Source organism: Onychomys torridus, chromosome 23 (genome assembly GCF_903995425.1).
Source record: "Onychomys torridus chromosome 23, mOncTor1.1, whole genome shotgun sequence".
In the NCBI taxonomy this organism is placed as follows: domain Eukaryota; kingdom Metazoa; phylum Chordata; class Mammalia; order Rodentia; family Cricetidae; genus Onychomys; species Onychomys torridus.
The window spans coordinates 777,400-804,735 of NC_050465.1; the positions used below are offsets into that span (position 1 = coordinate 777,400).

General features: G+C 42.5%; 1 protein-coding gene across 1 annotated transcript in view; it reads right to left on the bottom strand.

Annotated features, from left to right (window-relative positions):
* Dner (delta/notch like EGF repeat containing) overlaps window positions 1-27,336 on the bottom strand; it is a 336,946-nt gene that overhangs the window by 211,571 nt on the left and 98,039 nt on the right. Inside the window, exon 2 of the mRNA XM_036173515.1 lies at window positions 2,245-2,568. Within this exon, the coding sequence (XP_036029408.1) occupies window positions 2,245-2,568 (324 nt within the window). The remainder of the gene's footprint in view (window positions 1-2,244; window positions 2,569-27,336) is intronic.

The window sequence follows — 27,336 nt, forward strand, 5'->3', positions numbered from 1 at the left end:
GGTGTCAGGAGCCTAGGAGCCCTGCCTACTGACGGGGTTGGGGGTGAGGACGTAGCCCTTCTCTTTCCCTACACTCTTTTCCTACACCACAGTGCTAGAAACTGATTCCAGGGTGGAACATAGACAAGTGCTCTACCACCGTGCTGCATTCCCCAACTAGAATTTTGGGGTTTGGTGGGGTTTTTGTGTGTGTGTTGTTTTTGTTTTGTTTTGCTTTGCTTTGGTTAGTTTGGTTTTTTTTTTTCAAAGGTCTCACTACCTAGTCCCAGGCCAGCCAGAAAATATGATCTTCAAGCCTCAACCTTCTAAGTGCAGGGGTTACACCCAGCTTATATCTATATTTGTAAAGACTTTTTTTTAAAGATTTATTTATTCTTGTATTTTATGTATATGAGTACACTATCTTCATGTACACAGAAAAAGGAATCTGATCCCATTACAGATGGTTGTGAACCACCATGTGGTTCCTGGGAATTGAACTCAGGACCTCTGGAAGAGCATTCAAGAGCTCTTAACTGCTGAGCCATCTCTCCAGCCAGACTTTAGTGTGTGTGTGTGTGTGTGTGTGTGTGTGTGTGTGTGTGTGTGTGTGTGTAAGTATAGTGCCTGAAGAGACCAGAAGAGGGAGTTAGGGCCCTGGAGCTGAAGTAATAGGCAGTTGTGAGCCTTTTGATTTAGGTGACAGGAACTGAACTCAGGTCCTCTGGAAGAGCAGCAAGCACTCTTAACTGCAAAGCCACCTTTCCAGCCCTGAGGCCTACACTTTTAAATTACACTGTTGGGTATTACTAGTTCACATTGGTGATCAGAAGTAACTGCAGAGACTCCAAATTGGTCAAAGTGCAGAGAATAAGTACTGTTGGATGCTGGATCAAATATAAAGTGTCTCCTATTCCCCCTCCTCTAAAAAAGGCCCAGGGAACATTGAAGGAGGAGGGGCAGAATAAATGTGAGAGCCTGGCATAAAGGGCACACTGATCTTCAGATATGACAAGGCTGCTGTATACTTGAACTCACAGTAGCTGTGATTACCTGTACAAGATCTGCACAGGACCAGGCCCACCATCATCATCCTATCATGGGCTAGGAGGAGCTTACGGGGTTCCGTCCACCTGAAGATTTACACACAATTGATGATGGAAGGGAGTGAGAGGGACGTTTTCTTCAGTGGTATAACCATGGGTATGGTACCCAAGCTCTGATAGACAAACTCTCACCCATCCTCTTGTAGGCAACCATGATGAAATGACTGGGTCACATACAAAAGTGACTGAAAGTATATAGGGGATATGTGGAATAATGAGGGGGTTTACAGGAAGGGCAAAGAGAGAGTAATGGGGGTGAATATGAGCAAAATACAGTAAATATATAAAAATGCCATAATAAAATCATTATTATCCATAATTACTATATCCTAATAACAACATTCTTTATGTTAATTGCAGGATGTGATGGTGTTAAACCTGCAATCCCAGCACTTGGGAGGCCGAGGAAGACCACACAAGTCTAAGGCTAGTCTAGACCCTATAGTGAGTTTCAGGCCAGACTGAACTTTGTCTTAAGACCTCCACAGAAGAGGGGGCAAAAAGATGGTAAGAGCCAGTGACTGGAGTGAAATAGTGTCTTCTGAGACATGACAGGACCACAACACTCATGAATTCATGGCAATTGGGTCAACAGTGTGTGGGCCTATATGTCAACCTTATGTGAACCCCACATTGAACTAGCTCCTAATTCCAAAATTAATGCACAAAATGAACATAGAGATAATTCCAGGAAATAATTCAATTTATTTTTTATTGAATCCTTTTTTTGCTCACAAAATCATCAGATAATATGGACTTGGAGGGTCACATGCTCACCTGGACAGCATAGCAAGTTGGAGGTCAGCCTTAGCAACCCTGACCTTGTCAAAAATAAAGAAAGGCTGTGGGGATGGATCAGTGCTAGAATACTTGCCTGGCTTCTGTAAAGTCCTGGATTCAATACCCAGTGCTAAAAAGTCATGTATACAAGTAAAAATGGATGTAAGGTAAGGTTGCATAGATCATTTGTTCAGTGACTAATTTTTTTTTTCTCCCCTGGAGCTGACGACTGAACCCAGGGCCCACTGAGCTAAATCCCCAACTCCTCAGTGACTAATTTAAAAGCCTTCCCCTTTTACTGCTTATATTAAAACCACTGGAATTGTTTTGACATTTCTGGTTTCTCCTGTAAAAAATACATGCCATACAATAATCTTACCTCTACTTGATCCCATTTCATTTCTACAACTTTCTGCCCTGTTTTTGGCTGCCAGGTTGGCAGTGTCACAGTTGCCTGAGAGCGGGGCAGGATTATGTCAGGCTCCTTGGTGGCGGGGACAGGCTGAAGCTGTCTGGGTACCATGGACTCTGTCCAGCCAGAGGAAGGAATACTGGGAAGTGGCTGTTCACAGTTAAGACCTTCATAGCCATCATTGCAAATGCAGAGGTAGCTGTCATTGCTGCTGCTGCTGCTGCTGCTGCTGCTGCTGCTGCTGCAGTTACCATGGTGACAAGGGTTGCTGACACAAGGATCTGTAACAAACTGAAAGGAGATCATAAATTGGTCAATTATTCCCTCACAAGGAATGTGGTATTGTTGATAGGAAATTAGCTCCCTGGGTTACAGCTCTACTCTCTTAACACTATTGCTTGTGAGCACACACTCCTTTGCAAAAGCTCATTAAGAGAAACATGATAAAGAACAGCCTACCCCAACCCTATATACACCCTAAACCACACAGATTTCATAGACACATCATTGAGTAGAATTTTTTAGACAAAAAGTTTAAAATAAGACTCCTTATAAAGGATTTTGCCATCAGCTACCAGTCATGACAAATGTCTTCATGGATCTAAATTGGAATCTTTTTCACATCTTAAACCTTTGTAAGATTTCTGAATGAGAAATGATTGTCCAATTTCTGGCTTGTCTATCTATATCTCATAACTTCGTACCTGATCTTTCAAGCAGATCTTTAAGATAATGTTATTCAATTAATGCTTTCCAGAGCTGTCTACTCCTATGATAGTCTCTGGCTGGAAAAGAGAGTTGTGGGACCATCAGCTGAGTTTTGTGAAATGTTTGGCCCCATACTCTGCAGGGTCATCCCAGAGAAGCTGGGTCTCAGTAGATGATAAGGAGAAGAGATGATTCTGTCTCTTCATTGTGTCCATGTTGATCTGTCCTTCACTACTGACCTCTGAAGGGCCATTTGTTGGTACTTGGGAACACACTACAGAACAGTAGCCCAAGAACTGCCTGCTCCTCTAGAGTTGATACCAGAGTTGGGGCTCATGTTCTGTACTATTCAGTGACAATTTGTCCCAGTGATAAAGGAAAATTCAGTCACAACTGCTAAACCCCAACTTCTCAGAGCCGATTGCAGAATAGAATACACTATACACTCAATGGAATAGAAAGGGGACTCTCAGTTCTCTTGCTCAAATGTGCTCATACAAGTATGTGTGGCCAGAATGCAGGAGGTAAAAATGGCACTCCTTATTCTAATTACGCTCATCAGACAACTTCCAACAGACTTCTTCAGGGATGGAAGAGGATTAAGGACTGAATGAAGCGAAGCTCCAAAAATACCTCATTAGTACTGCATTATTACTCAGCAGTTCCTGCTCAGAATCTCTAAGAGCCGACGGGTTAGCCTCTGAAGAGGATATCAAAATAGTCAATAATTTTAAATATTTATATTCTATAGGCACAGAGTAAAACCCACATACCATTCCAAGAAAGCGCAGCCCTCCCTAATCTGATCCCCTCTGCTTTAGCGTTTGCTCCTCCGGCTCTCCTTTATCTTCTTTGTGGATTACAGGTCTCTCGCCATAAGAAGCCTCCTGCCTTGGGGCATGGCAAGGCTGGTCCACTGCCTGGTGTCTCTTCCCCAGACTCCACAATGGCTCCTGCTCCACCATGTCCAGTTCTCTCCCTAGGGGAAGACTTCCCTCACTATGAAATCTAAAAGAATCCCTTTCCTTCTGCCACCACCCCCAAAAAAGTGGGCTCTGTGAATAAGGACCTTTCAAGTGCCCTGCTTACCACTCTATTTCTAGCATGACAAGAGAGATAGCAAGGCTTTTTAAAATGTTGAGAGAAATAAAGTGGATGGATTGATTGCTATTTGGATAGCATGTGATGGGGGCAGGGGCTACATGTTTTGTTACCATGTTGGCTCATTTCTAGTTTATTTTTAGGACGGCCCAGTGGAATGAATGTCACCTTAAGAATTAGTTGACAGGAGGAAGGGAGAATTTAATTAGCTAGAACAAAGGGGACAATTACAACCATTTTTCTGAAATCAACTTTTAAATCATCTGAGGATGACCTCGTCACAAAGGAAAGATTGTATACATGCACAAAAAAGGCAGAACTACATTTAAATCAGAAGGGATTGATACAGAAATTAATTCCAGAAGCTGCTATCAAGCAGCTGACAGAATTGTTGTCATTTAGGTGAGGACTGCCATTCTGGGGACAGAGAGACTCTGGGCCCTCTGCCCCATCATCATCACAAGCTGCTGAGACATCTCACTCTCAGAGGGACCCAGGCTCCTCACAGAGACATCAGGCACTCCTCAGTCAACAGCCTCCAAAGAACCTTTAGGCAAATGTACCCACCCTTCCTACAGCATGAGGCCACTGGGTGTGATGCCCACCACACCTCTCATATGACCACACAGAGCTCCAGAAGAACACTGCAGGGTAGCTGTTTCATCCCTACAACCTACAACCCTGAACCTGTGTCATTGATGGGATGTGAAAGGGTTGAGGAGGAGAAAGAGCCACCACTAACGAACACCAGCACAATGCCACACCTACAGCCCAGCCAAGAATGAGTCCTGTAATTCATGTCCACAGATAGGACATTAAATTATCATGCCCCAAAGTCCCTTTGGATCAAGCAAAGGATAAGTGTTCCATTTCTTCAGATAGCACAAATTAACAGGAATTAAACTCAAATCATGAATATCACCTCAAGTGTGCTGTTTCTGTGCATCTGTGTCCATTCATATGTGTGTGTGGTATGTTTGTACATGTTTGTGTACATGCACATGTGAGTGCATGTGTGTGAACATGTGTGTAGAGGCCAAAGGTCAATGTCAAGTATCTTCTTTTATTGCTCTTCATTTTAGGCTTTGAGACAAGCTCTTCCACTGATCCCATGAGCTTACCAGTTTGGCTGAACTAGCCGGCTAGAAATCTCCAGTGATCCATCCATTTGTGGCTTCTCAGTACTGGTGTCACAGGCACAAGCCTCCTGGTACAGCTTGAGGGGTTGGGATTCAAACTCAGATTATTTTGCTGGCATGACAAGAACTTCTCCTACTGAGCCATCTTCCCAGCCCTCAAATGCATGTTTAGAAAAAAGGCGCAGTAAGAGGACCACTCAATGGATATTGACTGGGGGCTTGCTGTGTGACTGGAACTGCACCATGTCTAGAAATTAGTGCTAAAAACACAAATAACTATCAAATCTGCCCGGCAGAGTTCACACCTAGTAACCTCATAGGGAGAATATGTCCCACCTGCCATCCATTCCCTTGTCCAAGGTCACCACCACACATGAGAGTAGAATCCAGGCTTTCTCTGACACTTAATCTTTCTCATCCTCCCATAGCTCCAAACTCTGGGAGCTAGAGTCATGTTTGCTGAGGTCCTATCCTAGCTAGAAGGTATAGACTATACTTTCTGACCATTTCTGAACTGCATGATCCTTCTGTTCCATCTCCTCAGCTGGCCTCTGAGGTTGGAGATGTGCTTGATTCTCTAAGTGGAGAGCTGTATCCTCTCCAGCAAAGCCCCTTTGCCTTGCTCCTGCCTTCTCAGGCAGTGGCTGCACACTATGCTAGCTGGCCTCGCTGCCCAGGTCCAAGATGGTACAGACTCTCTTTTATAGTAGATTGTAGATACTATCTTTTATAGTAGATGGAATGCTATTTAGCACCCCCACAAATGTGCCCATGGGATTACTTAAGGCTCATTTACACGCCAGGCACCTCAAACCAGCTTCTTCCACTCAGGGTCCCTCACTCAGTCTCTCAGTAGCTGCTGGGTGTCAGGCATTGGGGCTGGGGACATTCAAGTGAACAAAAGGTCAGGAAAAGAACCCGACCTCACAGGCTTACATTATAATAGAGGAAGACATAAATTAAATAAACTTTTTTAAATAAGTTAGAAGATGCCAGTTATTTTGGGGAAAATAAAGGAGGAGAGGAGTATAGCTAGAGTTTTCCTGCCTGGCCCACAGTCAGGACAAATCTCTCTCACCGGCCAGGCCCATTGACGATCAGACCCAACCAAGTAAACACACAGAAACTTATATTGCTTACGAACTGTATGGCCGTGGCAGGCTTCTTGTTATCTAGTTCTTCTATCTTAAATTAACCCATTTCTGTTAGTCTATAAGTTGCCACGTGGCTCATAGCTTAACAGTACCTTACATTTCGTTTGTCATGGTGCAGCTGGCAGCTCTCTCCCTCTCCTTCCTATTCCCAGAATTCTCTTCTGTTTGTCACGCCTATACTTCCTGCCTGGCTACTAGCCAATCAGCATTTTATTTACACAGAGTGATATCCACAGCACTTCCCCTTTTCTTTTTTTTTAAAGGAAGGTTTTAACTTTTACATAGTAAAATTACATATAACAAAACAATTACCAAGCAAGAATTACAGTTACAATATCTAGTCTATTTATAATAACTAGCCTATTTGCATTTGGCAAAATTAAAGACAACATCCTATCTATCCTATATTTGTGAGTCTAAGGTTTTATATCTAACTTACCTTTTTTTATAACTAAGGAAAATTGTAACTATCTAGCTTTAACTACATCAAAGACCTCAGAAGGATATAATATTACCTGAGAAATGGGAAAAGGATGTAATCAACTTTCAGGAGTCTTATAAGAGTAGACAGAGATAGCTGGCAGCATAGACAGTCATCCAAAGTTCTTTTGTAAAGTTGGGGCCTAGTCCAGTCCATGGGGGCTCCACAGCCACTAGTCCACAGTTCAAGGGCTTCCACTAGTGTGGCCAGTCATCTCTGCACATCTTCCCATCCGAACATAAGATCTTTGAAAGCCATCTCTTGAAATCTCTAGAAATCTCTCAGGATCTCGATTAAGTCTGGTCAACATGTATGTAGATTTCCCCATGTGTCCTTAAGTCCTGCTCAGTTGCAGACATAACAGGAACTGAATGAAGCTTGAAGCTTCCTTCAAAGCCTGGCCCAGCCTCTGTCCCTTGTTTCTGTTCATTACCACATTCCCAGGGGCAGTACCCCACTACATAGTGTCAGGGACATTCCACCCTTGAACAGATGCTTCTCTTCTTTCAGTCACCCAAGACCGTTATTTAACTCAGAAACTTAGAACACTACTCCAGTACCTGCATTTCCATTGCATCAGAGGCCTATATGTGCTAAAACACACAAAAACAAACAAACAAATAAAAAAAAACTCCTACAAAAATCACAATCTTATCAATCCAGGACGCATGTCAACTTTGCCTTCCAGCCTGCTTAGGAAGAGATGTCTGCAAGCAAACAGTGAATTAACTTGCCTGTGAAGATCACAGGATCATCTCAAGGATGCAGAGAAGTTGGCTTGTAAGTTCCATACCCACCTGGATGTAGACTCTCAGCCCAGGAGGAACAGAGTGAAGTCCCTAACCTGATCAAGAGGATCCAAAAGAGCCCTCAGCAAGCATGGTTTTTGTTAGTGAGATGTTGAAAGGTTTTTCTCTGAAGCTGAGAACAAAGCAAAGGCTCTAGCCAGTGCAGAGAGGCAAAAATAAAGAACAGGGGTGTGACTGAAGAGGGTGGTAATTCAGAGATTGTACAATTATGCATGCAGATAAATTATTAGACTATGGAACTTCATTCAGCAAGTTTGCTGGATGCAAAGTGAAAATTTTAAAAACAGGAAATGGGGCAGGGTGAGATAGCATGGAGGGTAAAAGCACCTGCTTTACAAGCCTGATAATGTGAGTTCAATCCCTGCAACCCACTGTGATGGAATGAAAAAACTAATTCCTGAAAGTTGACCTCTAACCTACACACTCACACACACACATACACACACACCTGAACTCACATATACACACATATACATCTGCACATGCACACATATCATTCAAACAAACAATGCACACAACAGTAATTAATAATATATACTTACATATATTTGAGACAGGTTTTCACTATGTAATCCTGGCTAACCTGGGATTCACTATGTAGACAAGGCTGTCCTCAAACATAGAGATCCACCTGCCTCTGCCTCCAGTACTGGGATTAAAGGTGTGTGCCACTACACGCAGCTCAAAATACCTGTTTTGTTCAGAGATCTCTTCTTTGATCAAAGCAGTTTGAGAGGTAGCCATCATGGTTAATTAAAAACGCTAAACAAACCTCTACATGCAGAAAGAACATTCTAAGCCGTATAGCAGAATTCTATGGTTAACACAATCCAAAGTTGGGATTCTCATTGTGTTGGACTGGTTTGGAGGTTGGGGAATAATAGCATTTCTGAGCCAATGAGAAGAAAGAGGCACAGAGAATTAGGGATAGGTAGCTACTCACAGTGGTGCTTGCCTATAACTCCTCTTGTAGATCAAAATAATTTAACATTGTATTACACTAGCCATAAAAACTTGAAACATTTTTTTCACTCATTTACTGTGTGGTGGGGGAAGAGGGACATCCATGCATGTATGTCATGGAGCATGTATGGAAGTCAGAGGACGGCCTGCAGAAGTTGGTTCTCTCCTTATACCATGTGGGACCCAGGGGTCAGACTCAGGTCATCAGACGTGCTAGCAAGTATATTTACCCTCCAAGCCATCTCACTGGCCCCTGTGTTTTTTTTTTTTTTTAAATTACAATGTACAATACAAGTGCCCCAAACAAATGTGCACAGTTCAGTGTATGTCATCAAACAGGTGTCTGTGTAACCACCGCCAAAGCCAAGAGCAAGAATAACTTTTCCCAGTCCCTTCCTGATCCCCATTTCCCCTGTTCTCCAAAGGTAACCACTGTTACGATGCCCACTATGGCTGAGTTTTGCTATTTGTGTCTTTTACATAAATAGAAAAACACTCTATGTAAAGAATTTATTCAAATGGTTACACAGTTCTTTTTCATAGCTATCTAGCATTTTTATATGAGTAAACTAAAATTTGTTTATGTATCATATTCTTCACAGACACGGGGTGGTTTCCTCCTTTTGGCTGTGGCAAGCAGTGCTGTCATGAGTGGTTTTGTATGTCTGCTGGTGCTTGTATTTGTATTGGGTAGTAGAGTTAGATCCTGTACATTCATTTGACCTGAGTAATAATCCAGGTTCTTAACAGGATCCCTCCCACCATGCTGTGGCCTCCTCTGTCCTTGGCATTGCTGGTCACTATAGTGAAAAACAATGGCCTTCCATTGTGATTTAGTTTATGTTTCCCTAACGACAGAGTTGAGCAACTTTTCATATACTTATTGGCCGTTTGCCTATAACCTTTGCAAAGAAAAAACTACAAATCTCTTACCTTTTCTGTGGTTTCATCTCCCCCTCCAACTTTTTTAGTGAGAAGCTTTCTTTGTGCTGGAGGTGAGCCTTTTGCTGGTTACATATTTACAAATATCTTCATCCATTCTGCGATTTGCCTTTCTGCTCTATCACTGGTATGTCTGAATGAAAATAAGCTCACAATTTTGCTGCCTGAAATATACTTGGTTTTCTTCATGTCTCTTTTCTTTAATATTTGGTTACTGTCTGTCAGGAGTATATTCTTGCGTGTTGTCTTTCTGAAGCTTAATTTTTTTGTTCTTTATATGCAGAAACAGTTATATTTATTTCTCTTTATGCATAAAATGTCATTTCCCCACATCAATATCTACTTATTAAGAATACCATATTTCTAAAATCTCATTATTCCATTCAAGTATGGGACAGAATCTATGGAAACTTAATTTGTTTCTGAGTTTTGTTTACTTTTTTTACTGGCCTATTTGCTCATCTTTATGCCAATATCACATTGTTATATGTATATAGCTTTAAAATAATTTTGGAGCTAAAGAGGTAGCTCAGTGGTTAAGAGCACTGGCTGCTCTTGTATAGAACTGGGGTTTGATTCTCAGAACCCACATGGCAGCTCAGGGCTATCTGTAACTCCAGTCCCAGGGGATCTGATGCCCTTTTCCGACCTCCTCATGCATCAGGCACACACCTGGTAGATGAGCATAATATGCAGGCAAAACACTCAAACACATATAATAAATAAATAAATCTACAATTTTTAAAATACATAATCTCTTATAGATGAAGACTTTTTACAAATGTAGTCAAGAGTTTGACCCATTTTATACAACAGCAGGCTTTGTTGCAATTACACTGAATCTGTGGATTGTTTGGGTAGAGAATTTGAATTTCTGTAATACTGTTTTGTGATCTACGGCTAGCAGCTTCCTCAATGTGTGCATTTTTTCCATTTCTCTCAATATCATTTTGCAATTTGAAAATTCTCTTTGCTGAGGCCACACACTTCTTTCATTTGAGCTATTCCAAGCATCTGATTTGAGGATATAAATAGTACCTTTTAAAATTATTGCTTGTGACTAGTACATTGAGGTTCAATGGACTTATTGGATTTTTGTTCTTTTAGAAAATATTTTATGCCAGGTGTGTGTAAAGAGATCACAGAGGGCTGGGCAGCAGTGGCACACCCTTTAATCCCAGCACTCGGGAGGCAGAGCCAGAAGGATCTCTGTGAGTTCAATGTCAGCCTTGTCTACAGAGCAAGATCCAGGACAGTCACCAAAACTACAAAGAGAAACCCTGTCTCAAAAAACTGAAAAACAAAAGAGGGAGGGAGGGAGGGAGGGAGGGAGGGAAGGAGGGAGGGAGAGAGAGAGGGAGGGAGGGAGAGAGAGAGAGAGATGATTGATTACAGAGGGCCAAGGATGATCGGTTAGAGGACAGAAGCTGATGAGGGACTCCTGGAGAGAATGGTTTCTTGGGACAAATGTGTGTCATTCTATGTCATTGGAGAACAAGCTGCATGGCAGAGAATTCTAGAATTTGCCAAAAAAGATGAAAATTGGAGGTAGAAAATGGCTTATGCTCTTGCACAGGGCCTGAGTCCAATTCCCAGTACCCAGGACTAGGCAGGTCACAATCACCAGTAACTAACTCCATGGAATCAAATGCCCTCTTCTGGCCTCTTCAGGTACTGCATTCACACACACACACACACACACACACACACACACACACACACACGCACATACACAATTTTTTAACTCAAAAATAAAGATGAAGATCCATTTGTGGTGTGCAATGCTAAGGACCTTGGCTTTGACTCTGAAGGCAAATCAATAAGCAGGGATACAGTAGGTGAGACCCAGACCTCAGGGAACCATTCTTGGTCTGCAATGAGGAGATGTATTCAAGGGGTCAACCTGAAGAGACCAGGAAGAATTAGATCCACTGCAGTTATGGGGGAAGAAGTGATAGTGTCTCAAGGCTGGATCCATATCAGTGGGAGGTAGACTGAGGAGTCAGCAGAGAGAGACTCACTGATTAAACATGGTTTGGCCCAGAAAGCTATTTAGGAATCTTGGGGACAGGATAAGGCAAGGTCCTGAAGTGGTTGTAAACACAGACCTATGATAAGTAGAGAGAAATGAGTCAGCTCTTCTGTAGTCACCAGAACATGAGGTACCTGGAAGAAGAGTCAGCAGGCTGGGAAGAACCAGTGAGAGGGCTCAGGAGAACAGCAGCATGGAGAACATCAGCATGGAGGAGGATCAGGAATGAGGGTGGCGTGAACATGCACTAGGGTCCACAGCACCTCCTCGCTTGCTTCTAAAAGCAGTATGAAACAGACACTGTCTTCTCTCTCCATAAGAGGCTCAGGTCAGAAAGCATGCCACTATTATCTGAACCCAAGACTGGGTGGTTTCCAAACCCATCCCTTTTCTGTACTCTGCACAGCCTCTTTCTCTCATTGCATTGATCTGTGATTTTGGAAGGTGACTGTGCCTAACTGCCTTAGGGTACCAAAAAGCAAGTCACATAACTGATGAGCAGTGAACCCTAGATTTGGTAATGGTTACCTGTATTAACCTGAAGGGTCAAATACTACTTTGTCACAGAGCCAGAAGATGCTCAGGAAACAAGGGAAGAGGGAGAACTGGTCTACCCTAAGTCCTGAGCAATCCATTATCCTTTTAAGAACTCTGATTGAAGCACACTCAGTTCAGCAAAAGGAACACCCCACCCCAGGCCCTACCACAGTTTGTTGAAAGGTTCCACATGGAATGTGAGGGGCTGGTGACCAGTCCCGGGAAATGAAGCTCTCTGGAGTACAGAAGCCAGAGAGGCAGTGGAAAAGCTATCCTCAACCAAGCAATCTTCATGCAGACGTGACTTCAGAAATAGCCATTCTGAGCCACACGATACCCAAGTTTCAGGAATGTGTTCAGAGAGAAGTACAAAGAATACACACACATGGAACTAATTCTCATATAAAAAGAAGGGAGTAGAGTACACCAAAGTCGGACCCCATTGCAAAGAGGGCCGAGGATGGAAGGGCCTGCGGGGGAGGGGGGACTGAGAGTGGTGACAGAGAGGGTTCCCTCATCCTGAGAAGACCAGATCTGCAGGCTTCATAGCCTGGGCTTAAATCGTCATCATCATTGCTGTTGTTATTTTTACACTCATCATTATCACGTAAGTTCTTGATGTGTATGTGTGAGTGTAACTGTCACAGCTTGTATGTGGAAGTCAAAGGGCAGCAGTTCTGTGGACTTAAATTCTGACTCAGACCTACCTTTATTCTAGGGATTTAACTTAGTTTGCAAGTCCTGCATGGCAAGTGTCTTTACCTGCTGATGCTCCTGGTTCATTTACTTCTTAAGTAGATATAGATAACAAATAACACTCATGTGCAGTCATGAGGAGCTGGAAAAGCAAGCATGTAGAAGGCTCAAGAAGAGATTGCATTCCGTTTATTAGGACTTTGGGGCTAATCTTAACTAGGAACATTTCCCACCAGTGAGGGTGTTTTCCACACCTGCTAGTAGCCAGGAGCCATGAGAAAAGTTATGAGAAGACCAAGGTGTCGTGAGACTAGGAAGTAGTGCAGAACTCAGGGTCACCTTGAAATAGGCTTTTAAGCTGTGAAGTGACAAGGATGCTGTGTGCCTGGCTGCTGCGAGGATTCTGATGTGTTTTCTTCTCTGCAGGCATGCAAAATTTCCTCTGCTCTCTTTTCGCTGTCTCTAACCTGAAATGGAAACAGCTGTTCTCATTTGTAGAGCCATCTGCTCCCAGGGGCTCAACCAGAATGGTGGCTCTGTAGACAAACTGAAAGTCTCCACATTGTCTAACCCCATTTGTCTGGAGATGGGCCTTCTGTGTGCAGCGGGCCTCACACAGGCAGCTTCACTAAGCAAAGAACTGAAAAGGAAAGAAGGAAATGTCAAGCCATTAAAGGAGCAGATCCTGGATCTCCAGCAGCAACTGTTTTAAATCCATCAGAGCCAGAGTTACCCAATGACATGCATGCTCAGGTCAGCCATCTTGTTGATTGGTGGGAAAGAAATCTGATACTGGATTGTGGAGGGGGACATTGAAGGGTGCACTTTAAATCATTTAAAGGCAGAACAAACAAAGAAAATTTAGTAAAAGTATATTAAAATGGGGCTCAAAGTAGACGAGTTCATCCAGAAAAGTCCTGCCAACTAGAAATAGCCGTGTGCTATGGAGACAGGAAACATGGATGGCCACCAACAGAGAGGAGTCTGCAGGCTAAAAATCAAGCCAGGGAGTGAAAGGACAAGGCAGAAAGACATTGTCACCTTAACTTTGCAGACCTGTGAACATAGGATGGATGGCTCTCTGAAGAGGCAGAGGAGAAAATGTCCCACTTGCTGTTCAAGATCTGTCTTCTGAGGCACAGAGAGTTGCCTCCGCCATGACCAGTTAATGCTCACATCGGTAGAGGTGACACCTGTCAAGTAATATCTGCAGAAGTATGCAGCAGATACACAGAGTTCCAAAGACAATCTACAACACTGATCATCCAAATCATCTCTCTTAAAAGGCAAATAGTTAGCACTTGCAATTAAAGCATAAAATTAGAAAGTTAGAAAATCCCACTGGGAAAATCATCAGTAAAGCATGGCCATATGGAATCAAAGGATTTTCAGTGAACTCATTTCCAAGCCCAAAACCTCTTCTGAATTGCTTTGAGAATGTTGATGACACCAATTTGATTCCCTAATGCTTGCCAACTGAGCCTGCAAAATTCGTTAGTGGACAAAGATTATGGTACTATGACTTGCTTTGGCTCTGAAAACAATATAGACCTCCATAAAATAAAACCTTATTGATGGAAATTTCTCTATTTGGTACTTCTATAATAAAAGATTGATGGTCAGATCCATCTTGGTTTTAAAATATGTTTTTAAAGTAAAACCGAATCAAAGATGCTTTAATTCAGGGTGAGTTTGAATGGGGTACAGGGGAGAAACAGATCCTCAAGATTCAAAGCGAGAGAATTCAGAACCAGAGCAGTCAGCAGAAGAGGACACTGCACTGACCACAGAGATTACAGACTTGGAAATAAAGGCTGGGATTTGAGAGCAAGAAGTCACACAGAGATGGGAAATATGACCCTGAGCACAGAGAAGACGGGATGTGATGATGTAAAGCCTCCCGGGGTCTCCCTGACAGCTTAGAAAAGAGGACAGAATGGAACTAGATAAATCTACAAATCAGCCTACAGAAAAGACAGAAAATCTAGCATCCCAACATCTTCAGATGAATGAGTTTCTCACGGGTGATCAAAGTCTCCCTTACCAGTGTCCCATGTGTCTATCAACATTTCCTTGATGTTATAAATCAAGAAATTAACATAAAAATCTGCTAAGAATGATAGAGTGACAATTTACACAGTGTGGAACACAGGAAATCATAAACATTCATGTGCATACACCAGCACTTACAATGAGCTCACAATACAAAACTGTAAACCACACAAGGAAAAAGATTACAATGCTACCCAACACCAGCATGTGCAATTGTGGACAAAGGGTCAACAAAATCCCTTCCTCAATTACACAAACACACACCCATGCATTTTAAGTTAACACTTGCTTAAAATCTATCTGAAAAGTTCATGATTGCCTGCTTAGTTTCTTTGATTAACTGACTTGATTATCTGTCCTGGTTCCTTTAATGAGAAGACTCCTACCAAAGAATATTAATAGCTAAGGTTTCCGAATGCTTACATTATGCCTGGCACTGTTTTCAATGCCTTCCCTGTATATGCCCAATTAATCTTCACTGCAGCCCAATGAGGCAGATACCATTGTCTGTGTATTCTATCTGAGGCTTTCAGACTGAGTAGAGTAAGTTACCATGGCTGCTCAGCTGGCAACACGACGAAAATTTGAATCAAGGCAAAACAATACAATTCTACCCCAAATCCCACTTGCTATCTACTTTTCTAATTTGTCAAATTGTTCCAGAATTCATGAGAGGTGAAAGTATTGCCAAGGTAATTTGACAAATAGAGACATTTTATCCCTACAGTGTTTAGGAAATGTTACATGATAGCTATAACATGACAACAGCAATGGAGAAGTCAACTAAACAAACAAAGCAGAAGAGAAAGCATAGAGATTTACCATCTACTGAAATTAACATAAGAAGACATTAAAATTAGCAAGGGACAAGGGTTGGAGAATTTCTGAGGTTAAGAACACTTCTGCTTTTCCAGAGGACCCAACTTCACCTCCCAACACCTACATGTTGGCTCACAATCATCTGTAACTCCAGTCCCAAGGGAATCCAACACCCTCTTCTGGCCTCCAAAGGCAACAGGCAAATTCACGATGCACAGACATACATGGAGCAAAACACTCACATGCATAAAATTAAATTTAAAAAATTAATTTAAAATAACATGGGACTGGGTTGGGGATTTAGCTCAGTGGTAGAGTGCTCGCCTAGCAAGCGCAAGGCCCTGGGTTCAATCCTCAGCTCAAAAAAAAAGAAAGAAAGAAGAAGAAAAAAAATAGCATGGGGCTGAGAAACATTATAAGTGGCTTATAAAACTTCCCATCCCTGTGGCTGACATACAACTCTCATTCATTCCATATGTGTGTATACACACATTCATGTGTAAACAAAGGGAAAGAGAGTTGATTCTGCATCCAGAATTATTATTATATTAATGTATAATCTCAAAACATTTAAATCAGGAGCTGGCAAACTGCAGGTCCTCAATGAGGCAAGAGGAAGTCTTGGAAGTCTTTACCCTATCTTCTTCCACAGATTTATATCATTCATTCAAATGGTTGGCTAAAAATATTCAGAACATGAATTTTATCTTGGAAGGAATTTCATGAAGGAAGTCAATCCACCCTGAAAGACAATAATAGGACTTCAATAATCATATGATTTCATAAGTGATTTTTTTTAATATCATGTATGCCTCTAGCTCAGTAGAAAGTGAAATATTAAAAGTGCTCTGCTACCATGTTTTGATGATGAAAAGTTCTTAGACTTGGGGATGAGCATACCCAATAAACTCACATCCAAGTTCTGAAAATAAACATGAAAGACAAGTACCCTTTATTGGTGGGGACTGTGGATAACACAGAATAGGCAGTGGTTTTGGTCACTGTGTCAGGCTGCAGAAATCAAAAGCAATAGTCCAACCTCTAGGTCAATAGGCACTAAAGAAGAGAACAGTTTCTGAGATACAGATCCTCTTAGAATTCAGGAAAACACACATCCCGTGTTCTAAGTAGGATCAACATTCAGACACACACATCTGCCATTTTACATCACCCAGAAGGAATCTGAGAACTGACCCAGAATCACGGAGGACACCCTGCACAGATCTGCCTTTGTGATGGACTGACCACAAACATTAGCAGATCTCTTCTTGACCACCAAGTTCCTGGAAGATATTTCCAAGAACTGGTGAGTCTTTTCTCAGTACTGTGTTTCCTTGGCCAAAACCAAATGGAGTTCCATAGCCTGTCAAGTGGCCAGGGTGAGACATGCATGCTTCTGTCCACAGTTCCCACATTGTAAGTCAAAGTATGATGGTGTCTACAGGGTCATATCGAAGACTCTAGGCACTAGGGCCTCCGTGGATGACACGTATTCTACATTTTCAGGAGAAACACAAGATATGTAGCCTTGATCAGATGTCACACAAACTGCTCATAAAACGTGTTACTTTTAAATAATTCCCACCAAAAAAATCCACTCTGTTGCTTAAAATTATAGAAATTTTAACAAATCAGAAGCTCAATTGCCCAGCAGCCCTTCTAAGAGAGATAAGGCTGACACTTTGCCTGTGTAAATTCTCTTCCTGTCTGGGTCTGTTGAAATTCTCTTCTTCAGTATGCAGGCAAGGATTTGTGATGACTAATTGTGATTTGCATCTTCATCTGATTGAGAAGCACCCAGGAGATTGTTAAAAACACCACTAGGAAACTGGAGAGATGCTCAGCAGCTAAGAGCATCTGGATGCTCTTGCAGAGGACCCAGATTTGGTTCTTAGCACCTGTGTCAGGGAGCTCTCAAGTGACTATAACTCTAGTTTCAGGAGATCTGATACCTTCTTCTGGCCTCTGGAGGAGCCTGCAGCTATGTGATACACATACATTGACTCAGATGTGCACCCACAAACAAACACATTCAGAATTCTCACCAACACAGTTGAGGACTATGGTTGCCCACTTACCATATCAAATGATCAGGTTAATAGAACCCCAGCTACATCTATGGTCAGGGATCAGCCTTTCTTTATCAGCATTCCTGATGAACTAGGAAACCTTGAGGGAATGTATCCCAGCACTAATAGGAAGAAAGTATCTGACAGAGCTGGCTGCTGACAGCAGGGACTCCTCTTTGGTCAAGGAGAACAGTTCTAGGTATAAACCATCAGACTCGGGCAGAGCCAGCTGTCCACACGGATGTCTGCTGAGAGAGCAGACCCTCTGAAGGTCACAGCACTGTGGCTCCAGCAACCTAGCTATGGAACCAGAACTGAGAGAAACATTACAGATTCATTGTCTTTTGTACTTTGTCAGAATGGCCAGGATATGGATGCCACCAAATCCTTCACTCCAATTTAACCTTGACCAGTATTTGGCATTGCCAGTGTTAAACTGGTTATCTTTAGTCCTCAGTTCTTACCTCTGTACCTTGTGAATAATCTATGAAGGAATATGGTCATTGATTTTCAATGTCATATCTATGGCCATATGTAGGGGGAAATAAATGCATTAATAAGAAACCTTAAAGTGACTCAAACTGTCTTACCATATCTATAAAACAAGAAATCACTCCAATATATCAAAATTATTTTAGACTAAAACACATGTTTTTCATAATCAAAGCAAATGTACAAGTGACTTGCTAAAAGGAAACAATGGCCTGGCTCTATTTAAATCCAATCACATTCCTGATCTCATTAAAACATTTGCATTGCAAAGCATCTACCATGAGATACAGTTATCAGAATCTCTCATGTTTCTAATTCTTCAGGGAAGATTTTATTCCAACAAAGCCATTTTAAAAAATCTAATTTTTGTTGAATACAATGTAGATTAATTACTGGCTCATTCTATAAATATCGCTTCTAAAAACAGAATTTTTGCTGGTAAGAAATAAAATCCAAACAGCTTGACCAGTTACTACCTTAGCATTTTCATGTGTTGCCAATCAATGCCTGCTATAACAAAAAAAAAAAAAAAAAAAAAAAAATCAAACATTCTAGGATACAACTACAGCACTCACCTGAATTATAGTCACATCAAACCCAGTTTATGAGTTGTGACACAGTCTACATATTGTGTAGAAAATGAAACTGGGCCAGGCAGTGGTGGCACATGCCTTTAATCCCAGCACTCGGGAGGCAGAGGAAGGCAGATCTTTGTGAGTTTGAGGCCAGCCTGGTCTACAGAGTGAGATCCAGGAAAGGCACAAAGCTACACAAAGAAACCCTGTCTTGGGGGAAAAAAAGAAAGAAAGAAAAAGAGAGAGAGAGAGAGAGAGAGAAAGGAAGGAGGGAGGGAGGGAGGGAGGGAGAGAGAGAGAGAAAAGAAAGAAAGAAAGAAAGAAAGAAAGAAAGAAAGAAAGAAAGAAGGAAGGAAGGAAACTGGAGAGAAACTCAAAGTGATTCTGAAAGGCCATTGTAAGGGAAAAAAGCCCCCCCACACACTAGCTCTGCTAATTGTAGATTCAGTGGAAAATACTGCACTCTGCCCCCACGCCCCATACCAGAAAGTTAGCCCATCATGCTGTGCTAACAGGATGCTTGCAGGATAACCGCCTGTGGTTGTGCTTGCAAGATAAATTGCTTGAGAAGAATGCTTGCAAAATAACCCCTTGCTAGATAAGCTTGGAATTCGTTTACCCACCCAGATAAGCTTGGAATTCGTTTACCCACCCAGACTCTGAGAAAGACCACAGAGACATCTGGCCTCCAGATGTCTGCACTCTGGATGACCCCGCTCCCCTGCCCTGATAGAACCGCCTCATAAAAGACCTGCAAGCCTTAGACTCGGGGTCACCAGTTACTTCTCTCGCTGGTGGCCCACAAGCTCGTGCTAATAAAGCTTCTTTTGTGACCCGATATCGGAGTGAAGCTCTCTGTTTTGGACGCCGACCCTAACAATTCCACTAAAATTAGGAACAAGACAAGGCTGTCCATTCTCCCCATATCTATTCAATATAGTACTTGAAGTCCTAGCTAGAGCAACAAGACAAGAAAAAGAGATCAAGGAGATACAAATTGGAAAGGAGAAAGCCAAACTTTTTCTATTTGTAGATGATATGATTGATATGAATTCACAACATGCCCCCATGGTTGGGCATGCCTGGTGGACCTATACACTTCTGCCTAGTTATTTCCGGTTCAAAATAGCCATTTCTGGGTCAAAACATCTCGCGTGACTAGGGCCCCATGGCTTTGCTTGGTTGCGTAAAGCACGCACAGCCACGTGATCTACGCGCATGCGTGGAGTAGCCACATGAGTTCCTGTATGCACGCTAGGCCCACCCTTTATAAGCTGGCGCCATTTTGCACCGGCCTCACTTTCCTCTTGACCACGTGTGTTTCTCACAGGCCTGTTTGTTAGTATTTATTGGCACTAGGAACACATCCCGAACGCGACAAAACCACAGAAGAGTTTTATTAAAGAGGATAGAGGTGACAGGCCTGTGTGAAACACACGTGAGGGGAGAGACAGACAGAGAGAGAAAAGAGAGGCTGAGAGACTCATGCAAGATGGCACCAGCTTTTTAAAGGTTGGGCCGCGCATGCGTACAGGAACTCCTGTGGGCACTCCACGCATGCGCGTAGATTACATGGCTGCACGCGTGCGCTTTACGCAACCACGTAAGGCCACAGAGTCCCGGTCCCGCGAGATGTCTGACCCGGAGATGGCTATTCTGAACCGGAAATAGTTAGGCAGTCCGCCGGGCAAGCCCAACTGTGTGGACATGTAATTATCTATCACTGTTCACATCTGTCTCTTTCTCTCCTATCTTAATAAAAACTCTTGTATGGATTTGTCGTGTTGCAGGGCGTTTCCTCGCAGGGTAAGAGTGCCGCAAATAACTAACAATGATAGTATACATAAATGACCCCAAAAATTCTACCAGGGAACTCCTATAGCTGATAAATGCCTTTAGTAATGTTGCAGGATACAAAATTAACTAAAAAAAATTAGTAGCTCTCCTATATACAAATAATAAATGGGCTAAGAAAGAAATCAGAGAAATATCACCTGTGGCGAACCATAAGAGTATGAAATAGGAAGTCCAGCTATATGTAATAAGCTATAGTTTGCAGCTATATGTAATAAGCTATAGTTTAATGGACCAAGGGTCTGTCAAACAGGAAGCCATTTATCACAGAACATTTGGTGTTATACAGCTTTAATATTTAGCTGCTCCTTGTTATGAATTTCTTGTGCTCATAATTCCCATAGAATGTGTAAGCTCGGACCAGTACTTGGATGAGGTCAACTAGGTAGGGCCTTCTGCCTCTGAGCTCCCAGCTCCCTTTTTAGCATTTGAATTGAGTATCAGCCTTTTGTGAATATCCCCTTTTAGCTACATCCAAAGATAGGGCCAGCTCCAAACAAAGTATTAAAGGAACAGAATAGCTACCAGACCACCTTCTAGGCACCTGAAGCCCCTGAACTAAGGTAAAATGTCCTTTGGGAGGCAACCTGGCTCCTAGATGTATAGATTTGTTTCTTGTGCAAATGAAACTCAGACCATCCCCTTCCTTCAGGCCTAGGGGCACGCAGAGAAACTGACTGAGGACAATAGGGCTTTTTACACAACCAGGTGCAGTAAGGACTGGAGCCGAATTCCAGAGGTAGACGCAGAACCACGTGGCAAAAGAAAAGAGAGGAAGAGAGAGATTCTGTAGATGGTAAGGCAGAATGGCTCAGGCTGAGGATTTTTTTTTCATTTTTCTTTATTAAGAAATTTTCTACTCATTCCACATGTCATCCACAGATCCCCCCTCCTCCCTCCTCCCACCCCCCCTAGCCCTTTTTCCCAAGCCACCCTGCATCTCCACATCCCCCAAATCGAGGTCTCCCATGGGGAGTCAGCAGAGCCCAGCACACTGAGCCTAGGCAGGTCCAAGCTCCTTCCCACTGCACCAAGGCTGTGCAAGGGGTCACACCTGAGGCACCTCAACAGAGATTGTTAATGAGAGTCTCCCTCCCTGCAAAGAATGCCTGTTTTCTGTGTGATAGGGGCTGGGGGTGGTCTTAGTTGCTGCTCTTAACCCTTTTCATTCCCAGAAGGGCATTTACAGTCAGCTGAGTCTGAGCACACATTCAATGACAAGGACATCATGTATCATTCATTCTAGGACTCTTTAGTCTTCTTTCAGTTTGAAATACCTAATTGTACATGCTAGCACTAATGAAAGGTACTACCACAGAGGTGAAGCCAGTTAGGAGCAAAGTAAAAATAATTCTGTGTTCAGTGCTGCAAGGAATTCCAGTTTTGTACCTGAAGACAAGAATCCAGAAACTTGGGGTTGGGGTTTTAGCTCAGTGGTAGAGCACTTGCCTAGCAAGCACAAGGCCCTGGGTTCGATCCTCAGCTCCAAAAAAAAAAAGAATCCAGAAACTCAAGATGCATCAGAAAACCCTATAAAGCCAACTTAAGGGATTCTAAAAATCTCTGAAGCTGCTGAATTCCCACAAGTCCAGGGAGCCTGAGGACCTCTTCTAGCCTTAACTTGTCCATCTTGATTGGCAGTCATAATTTCCTAGGCCAAGGTGAGAATTCTGCCAACCTTAGAGGCTAGGCTGCAGTCTTCTGAGCTACAGCAGGGTTGTCTCTTGGCTATAGGACAAGCAAAGATCAAAACTAAGAGTCCAGATTTGGGAGTCTTGGTTGCCTGAGCTGTCTTGTTTGATGGCTAAACAGTCATCTGGAATTCCAGCTTCCTCATATCAAAACAAGATGGGAACTCAGAGGTACAACACTTGCCTGAAATGCAGGGGATCCTAGGTTCCATTGCCATAGAAAAGGCACTAGGGGTTGACTCAGCAAATAAAGGGCCAAGCCAGCAAGGCAGATAGCCTATAATTCCAGCACAGGCAGAGACTGGACTCTTGGGAACAGGCTGGCTAAACCAGACTGGCTAAATCAATCAGTCTGTATTCAAAGTCAGAGGCTCTGCCTCTATATATAAGGTGGAGAGCCATCAAGGGAGACTCCTGATATTAGCCTTGTTGGGTATCTTCAAGAATGCATATACAAGTGAATACACACACACACACACACACACACACACACACACACACACACACATGAAAGGGAAAGAGAAATAAAGAGGGAGGAAGGGAAGAGAGTTCTTGGCTTTCTCCTGGGCGGCTGGGGAAATCAAATATAAGCTGCACTATTACCCAAACCAGTTATTCTGAAGTTACAGTTACCTTGCATTTTCCATGATACAGTCCCTTGAAGTCTAACACCCCGGATGGTTGCTTAAGACTTTATTAAGATTGGAAACTAAGCTACCAAGACTTCATCTGCTCAGATCAGCAGTAACAGGGATAGGATAGTTGATGGCTTCTGGAGTAAAGGGAACCATTTTTGTTTTGGAGTTGTACCTGCTGATAGGTTGCCCATGCTCCAGTGGATGGCTCCACATCCATGCGCATGGGGACAATACTATAGGATTCAGTACATTATCACAAAACAGAAGACACAACATTGGGAGGAAGATGTGTTGGGGTAATCTCGGGAGAATGGGAAAGGGAGGTTGGGGGTGCAAGTTAAAATACATTGTATACATGTAGAAAATTCTCAAGATATAAAAAATATTCTATTTTGAGGGGCTAGAGAGATGGCTCAGCAGTTAAGAGCACTGGCTGCTCTTCCAAAGGACCCGGGTTCAATTTTCAGCACCCACATGGCAGTTCACAACTGTCTGTAACTCCAGTTCCAGGGGATCTGACACCCTCAAACAGACATACATGCAGGCAAAACCCCAATGTACATCAAATAAATAAATCTTTTTAAAAATTATCTATTGGTGAAGTTATTAAGGCCACTCCTTGTAGTTAAAAGGGAGGTTTATTTTGTGGGGTAACTTACAAATGAAGGGATAGGTTGTAGGGTCTAGCAAAGGTATGGCACAGTCTGGCGGTGTTCTCTGGAGAACTCTGCTCAGTCTACCTCCTGTGTCCAGCGTCCCCGAACCAAGAGAGTGCGCCCCCTCCTCTCTCTCTTGGGTCTTCCGCTTCCTCCTCCGCCCTGCCTTGTGGGTGTGACCATTACCGAAGCCTCAGTGGGGGTTGGAACTTCCAGGCCAATGCTGAGATGGCTATCCACTACAATTATATTTTCAAAACCATGAACAGTCCACATTATCTCAACAAACTCGTGGACCTCTGGAAAATATACCTCATGAATGATGTGTGTGTCCCATCTTCCTCCTTCTGTCCTCAGAAACACTGCTGGTGAAGGAACACAAACTAGTAGCTTTCAGAGTATTAGAATGTGCAATGCAATCTGCTGGGGAGGAAATGTCATCAACAGTCTTACTCAGCTGGGATACCTGTGAGCTACAATAATGACCAATGTATCAAGATATGCTCATAGGTGCAATAGTGGTACAAATGTTATGGGGTAACCAACAACTTCCTGGTTATATTTGAGGCCCACTACACAGAAGGAAACACACACCTGGTACTATAAATCTAGCCCAGAACCCATGGTTGGGAACTCATAGACTCCAGGTGAACTTACTATTATTTTGATATATGGACATAGTATCAAATTGCTCTCTAAATTTGTATATCAATGCAGCTCAAATGCTTCATCTGAGAAGTTTCTTTGTGCAATAGATGGCAATTAAGACAGAAACTCAAAACTGATCAAAGTGCAGAAAATAAGTGTTTGTGGAGAACTCAGCCACAATGGGACATCAATCTCACATGCCCTCCCCCAAGACTCAGAGTCCACTGCAAGAGACTGTAAAAGCCTGAGACCAGTGAAGACCAGAGAAGAACAGTGTCTTCTGGATACAGCAAGACCACTGCACTCAGGAACTTACAGCAGCTGTCATTGCCTACACAATAGCTATACCACAAGATCAACATTCCAGAATGGAGTGGGGAGGGATACATGAGCCTCCACCTATGGAGGGACTGTAGCTTCTGGGAAAGAGTCAGTTTTCATTAAGGGTATAAAACCTGATAGGCAGGCTTCACTCCAGTGATGGCCCCGTACCCATGAGTATATGAACAACGTAAATTGGATTTGGTAGATTTTTAAAAGAAATAAAAAGAACATGAAGTTGGAAGGTGGTATGGGGGGTATGGGAAGGATCTGAGAGTTCAAGGGAAGAATTAGAGGTGAAAATGACAAATACATCAGATGCATGTAGGAAGTTCTCAAAGAATTAGTAAAATATTATAATAAAAAGGAACAGCAGGCCAGGAATCAAAGAAACAACATCATTCTCCATCCACTTATGTGTCTCATCTCCTCACTCAGATTGTCATGAACAAAATGAAGGAACTATCCAGAATCCAGGCAATGTTCAGGACCATTAGAAGGCCAACTTTTATAATGATAGTAACCTCTAACACTCTGGGGTGCTTCTGTACAAAAAGCCTACCATAGGCAGAGTGAGACTTGCAAACATACTTTGTAGTGTTTACTTAGACATGTGGCCAACCACAGTCTCTGGCTGAGGCCAACAGTATGATTATGTGTATGGGAGAAGATGATTTACATGGCTCCAGCCATGATGTAGCAACTTGTGCCCTCCCACAAAGGGTCCTGAATATAGCTGACACCACAACGTATACACACAGAGAGGCATCAAAAAGCAAAAGGCAGCCATTTTAATCTTATATTAACTTCAAAAATGTGCAAAATAAATTCAGTGAATAGAAAAGCCTATATATATCTGACTCAATTTCATTTATCAAACTCAACAAAAATCAAGGTGAAAAGAATAGGAAGACATGAAAGGAGAGAAGAGGGGAAGAAGAGGGGAGAGAAGGGAAGAGGAAGGGTGGAGGGGAGAGGGAGGGCAGAAGGAGGGGAGAGCTAGGATCCTTCTTGATTCTGTAGCAATAAATTTGCATTCTAGCACACAGATTATGACAGGTTTCGTTTTCAGCATTTGGATCCAATTTATTCAAATAATTGCAACCTAATTACACTGAGCTATTTTAAATACTGATTTGCTTCCCATTTAATTTAAAGCCTTGTCACCTGTGACTATTATTCCAAATAAGTTCCTCATAGTTTAGACAATGGCAAATTAATTATAATGTTTTTAATTAGCTTTGCTGAGAAGCAACTGTTCTTCACAACCTGCAGCAAACAGAAAAGACTATTAAAGACAGAGCCTGTGACAAACATTAGCAGGAACCTTTTATCTGTCTTTTTTTTTTAGCAAAAAGAAAAAGAGTTCACATTTCTGTAATATGAGTGTAGACAGTGTGAGTGTGTGTTAGAGTGTGTGTACTTGCCATGACAAACATGTGGCAGTCAGAGGACAGCTAGCTCGAGCCAGTTCTCACCTTCCACCATATGGATCCCAGGGATAGAACTCACCCAACAGGCTTGGCAGTCGCCACCTTTGCCTTCTAAGCCTTCTCACCAGCCCCATTTTCCTAATATCTAGGTCACTGATTTCTAAAGAAGACAGAAAAATCCAATCCCATGCCCTTTGATCTTGGAAAAAATCAAGTAACCAAATATACTTATGAAAAGAACAATAAGTGTTATTTATTGTCATTTTTGGCATGTGATTGCAGACATGTGAATGTTGTGTGACACTATTGCTGGAGGGATGTGAACAACCGTCTACTTCCTCCAGATAAGGAACCAACACAACAAACCAAAGAACTATACTACCACAGTCCAACTTGGTGAATTGTATTGAGCTAACTAACAGGATTGTGGGTGAGTAGGTACTTACAGGAGCAGAAAGGATTCAAAGACAGACACATCACCATAAACCTATCCCAGCATGGGTGACAGTTCACGAAACCTGGAGTGTACTGTACAACTGCCAGGTAGCTGAACGGGTTAGGAAGTGTCCTTCTCCATACCTCAGTTGGTCTGAACCTCTTTCTGGCAACTTGCTGGTCTCTACTTCTAGGCTGTTCTGCTAGGCAGTGTCTCTCAGCAGTCCTTATGGCTTATACATGTTTGGGGTAAGAGGAGCATAGAGAATCTGGTCAGTTTCAGGGACTTCCTAAAGCCACTGAGTTGCTTACTTCCTGAGCTTAAGGAGCTTCCCAGTAGGATTGAATGTCACACACACACACACCTTAGAACATCCTGTTGTTTCACCCTCTTTTAACATCCTGTCTCTTAACATATTTCCTTCCAAGATGGAGGTTTTTCTTGGAGAAAACTGCTACACAGCACTGAAAGCTTAGTAATTTTCACCGCAAACTCTATTACTCTCTTGAAGATCTATTTCCATAAGCCCTTCACCAAGTTTGAATATACTATGTGTGCATGCTTATGAACAAATACAGAAGAGTCAGACAAGATACTACTCAGGGTTTCAAATGCCAAACATTTCATCAAACTCTACTCTTCCTCATCTTTGAAAAAAATGTCATATGAAAACTAGAATCAGTAAAAATTTTACATTGGCTTTTGACAGTTGGAAAATTTTTTTTGTTGCATCCCAATCATTAGTGGCCTCTCAGATTGTCTACAAGTCACACAGCTGCTGGGCATAATATTCACTGGTTCTGCATGTGACAA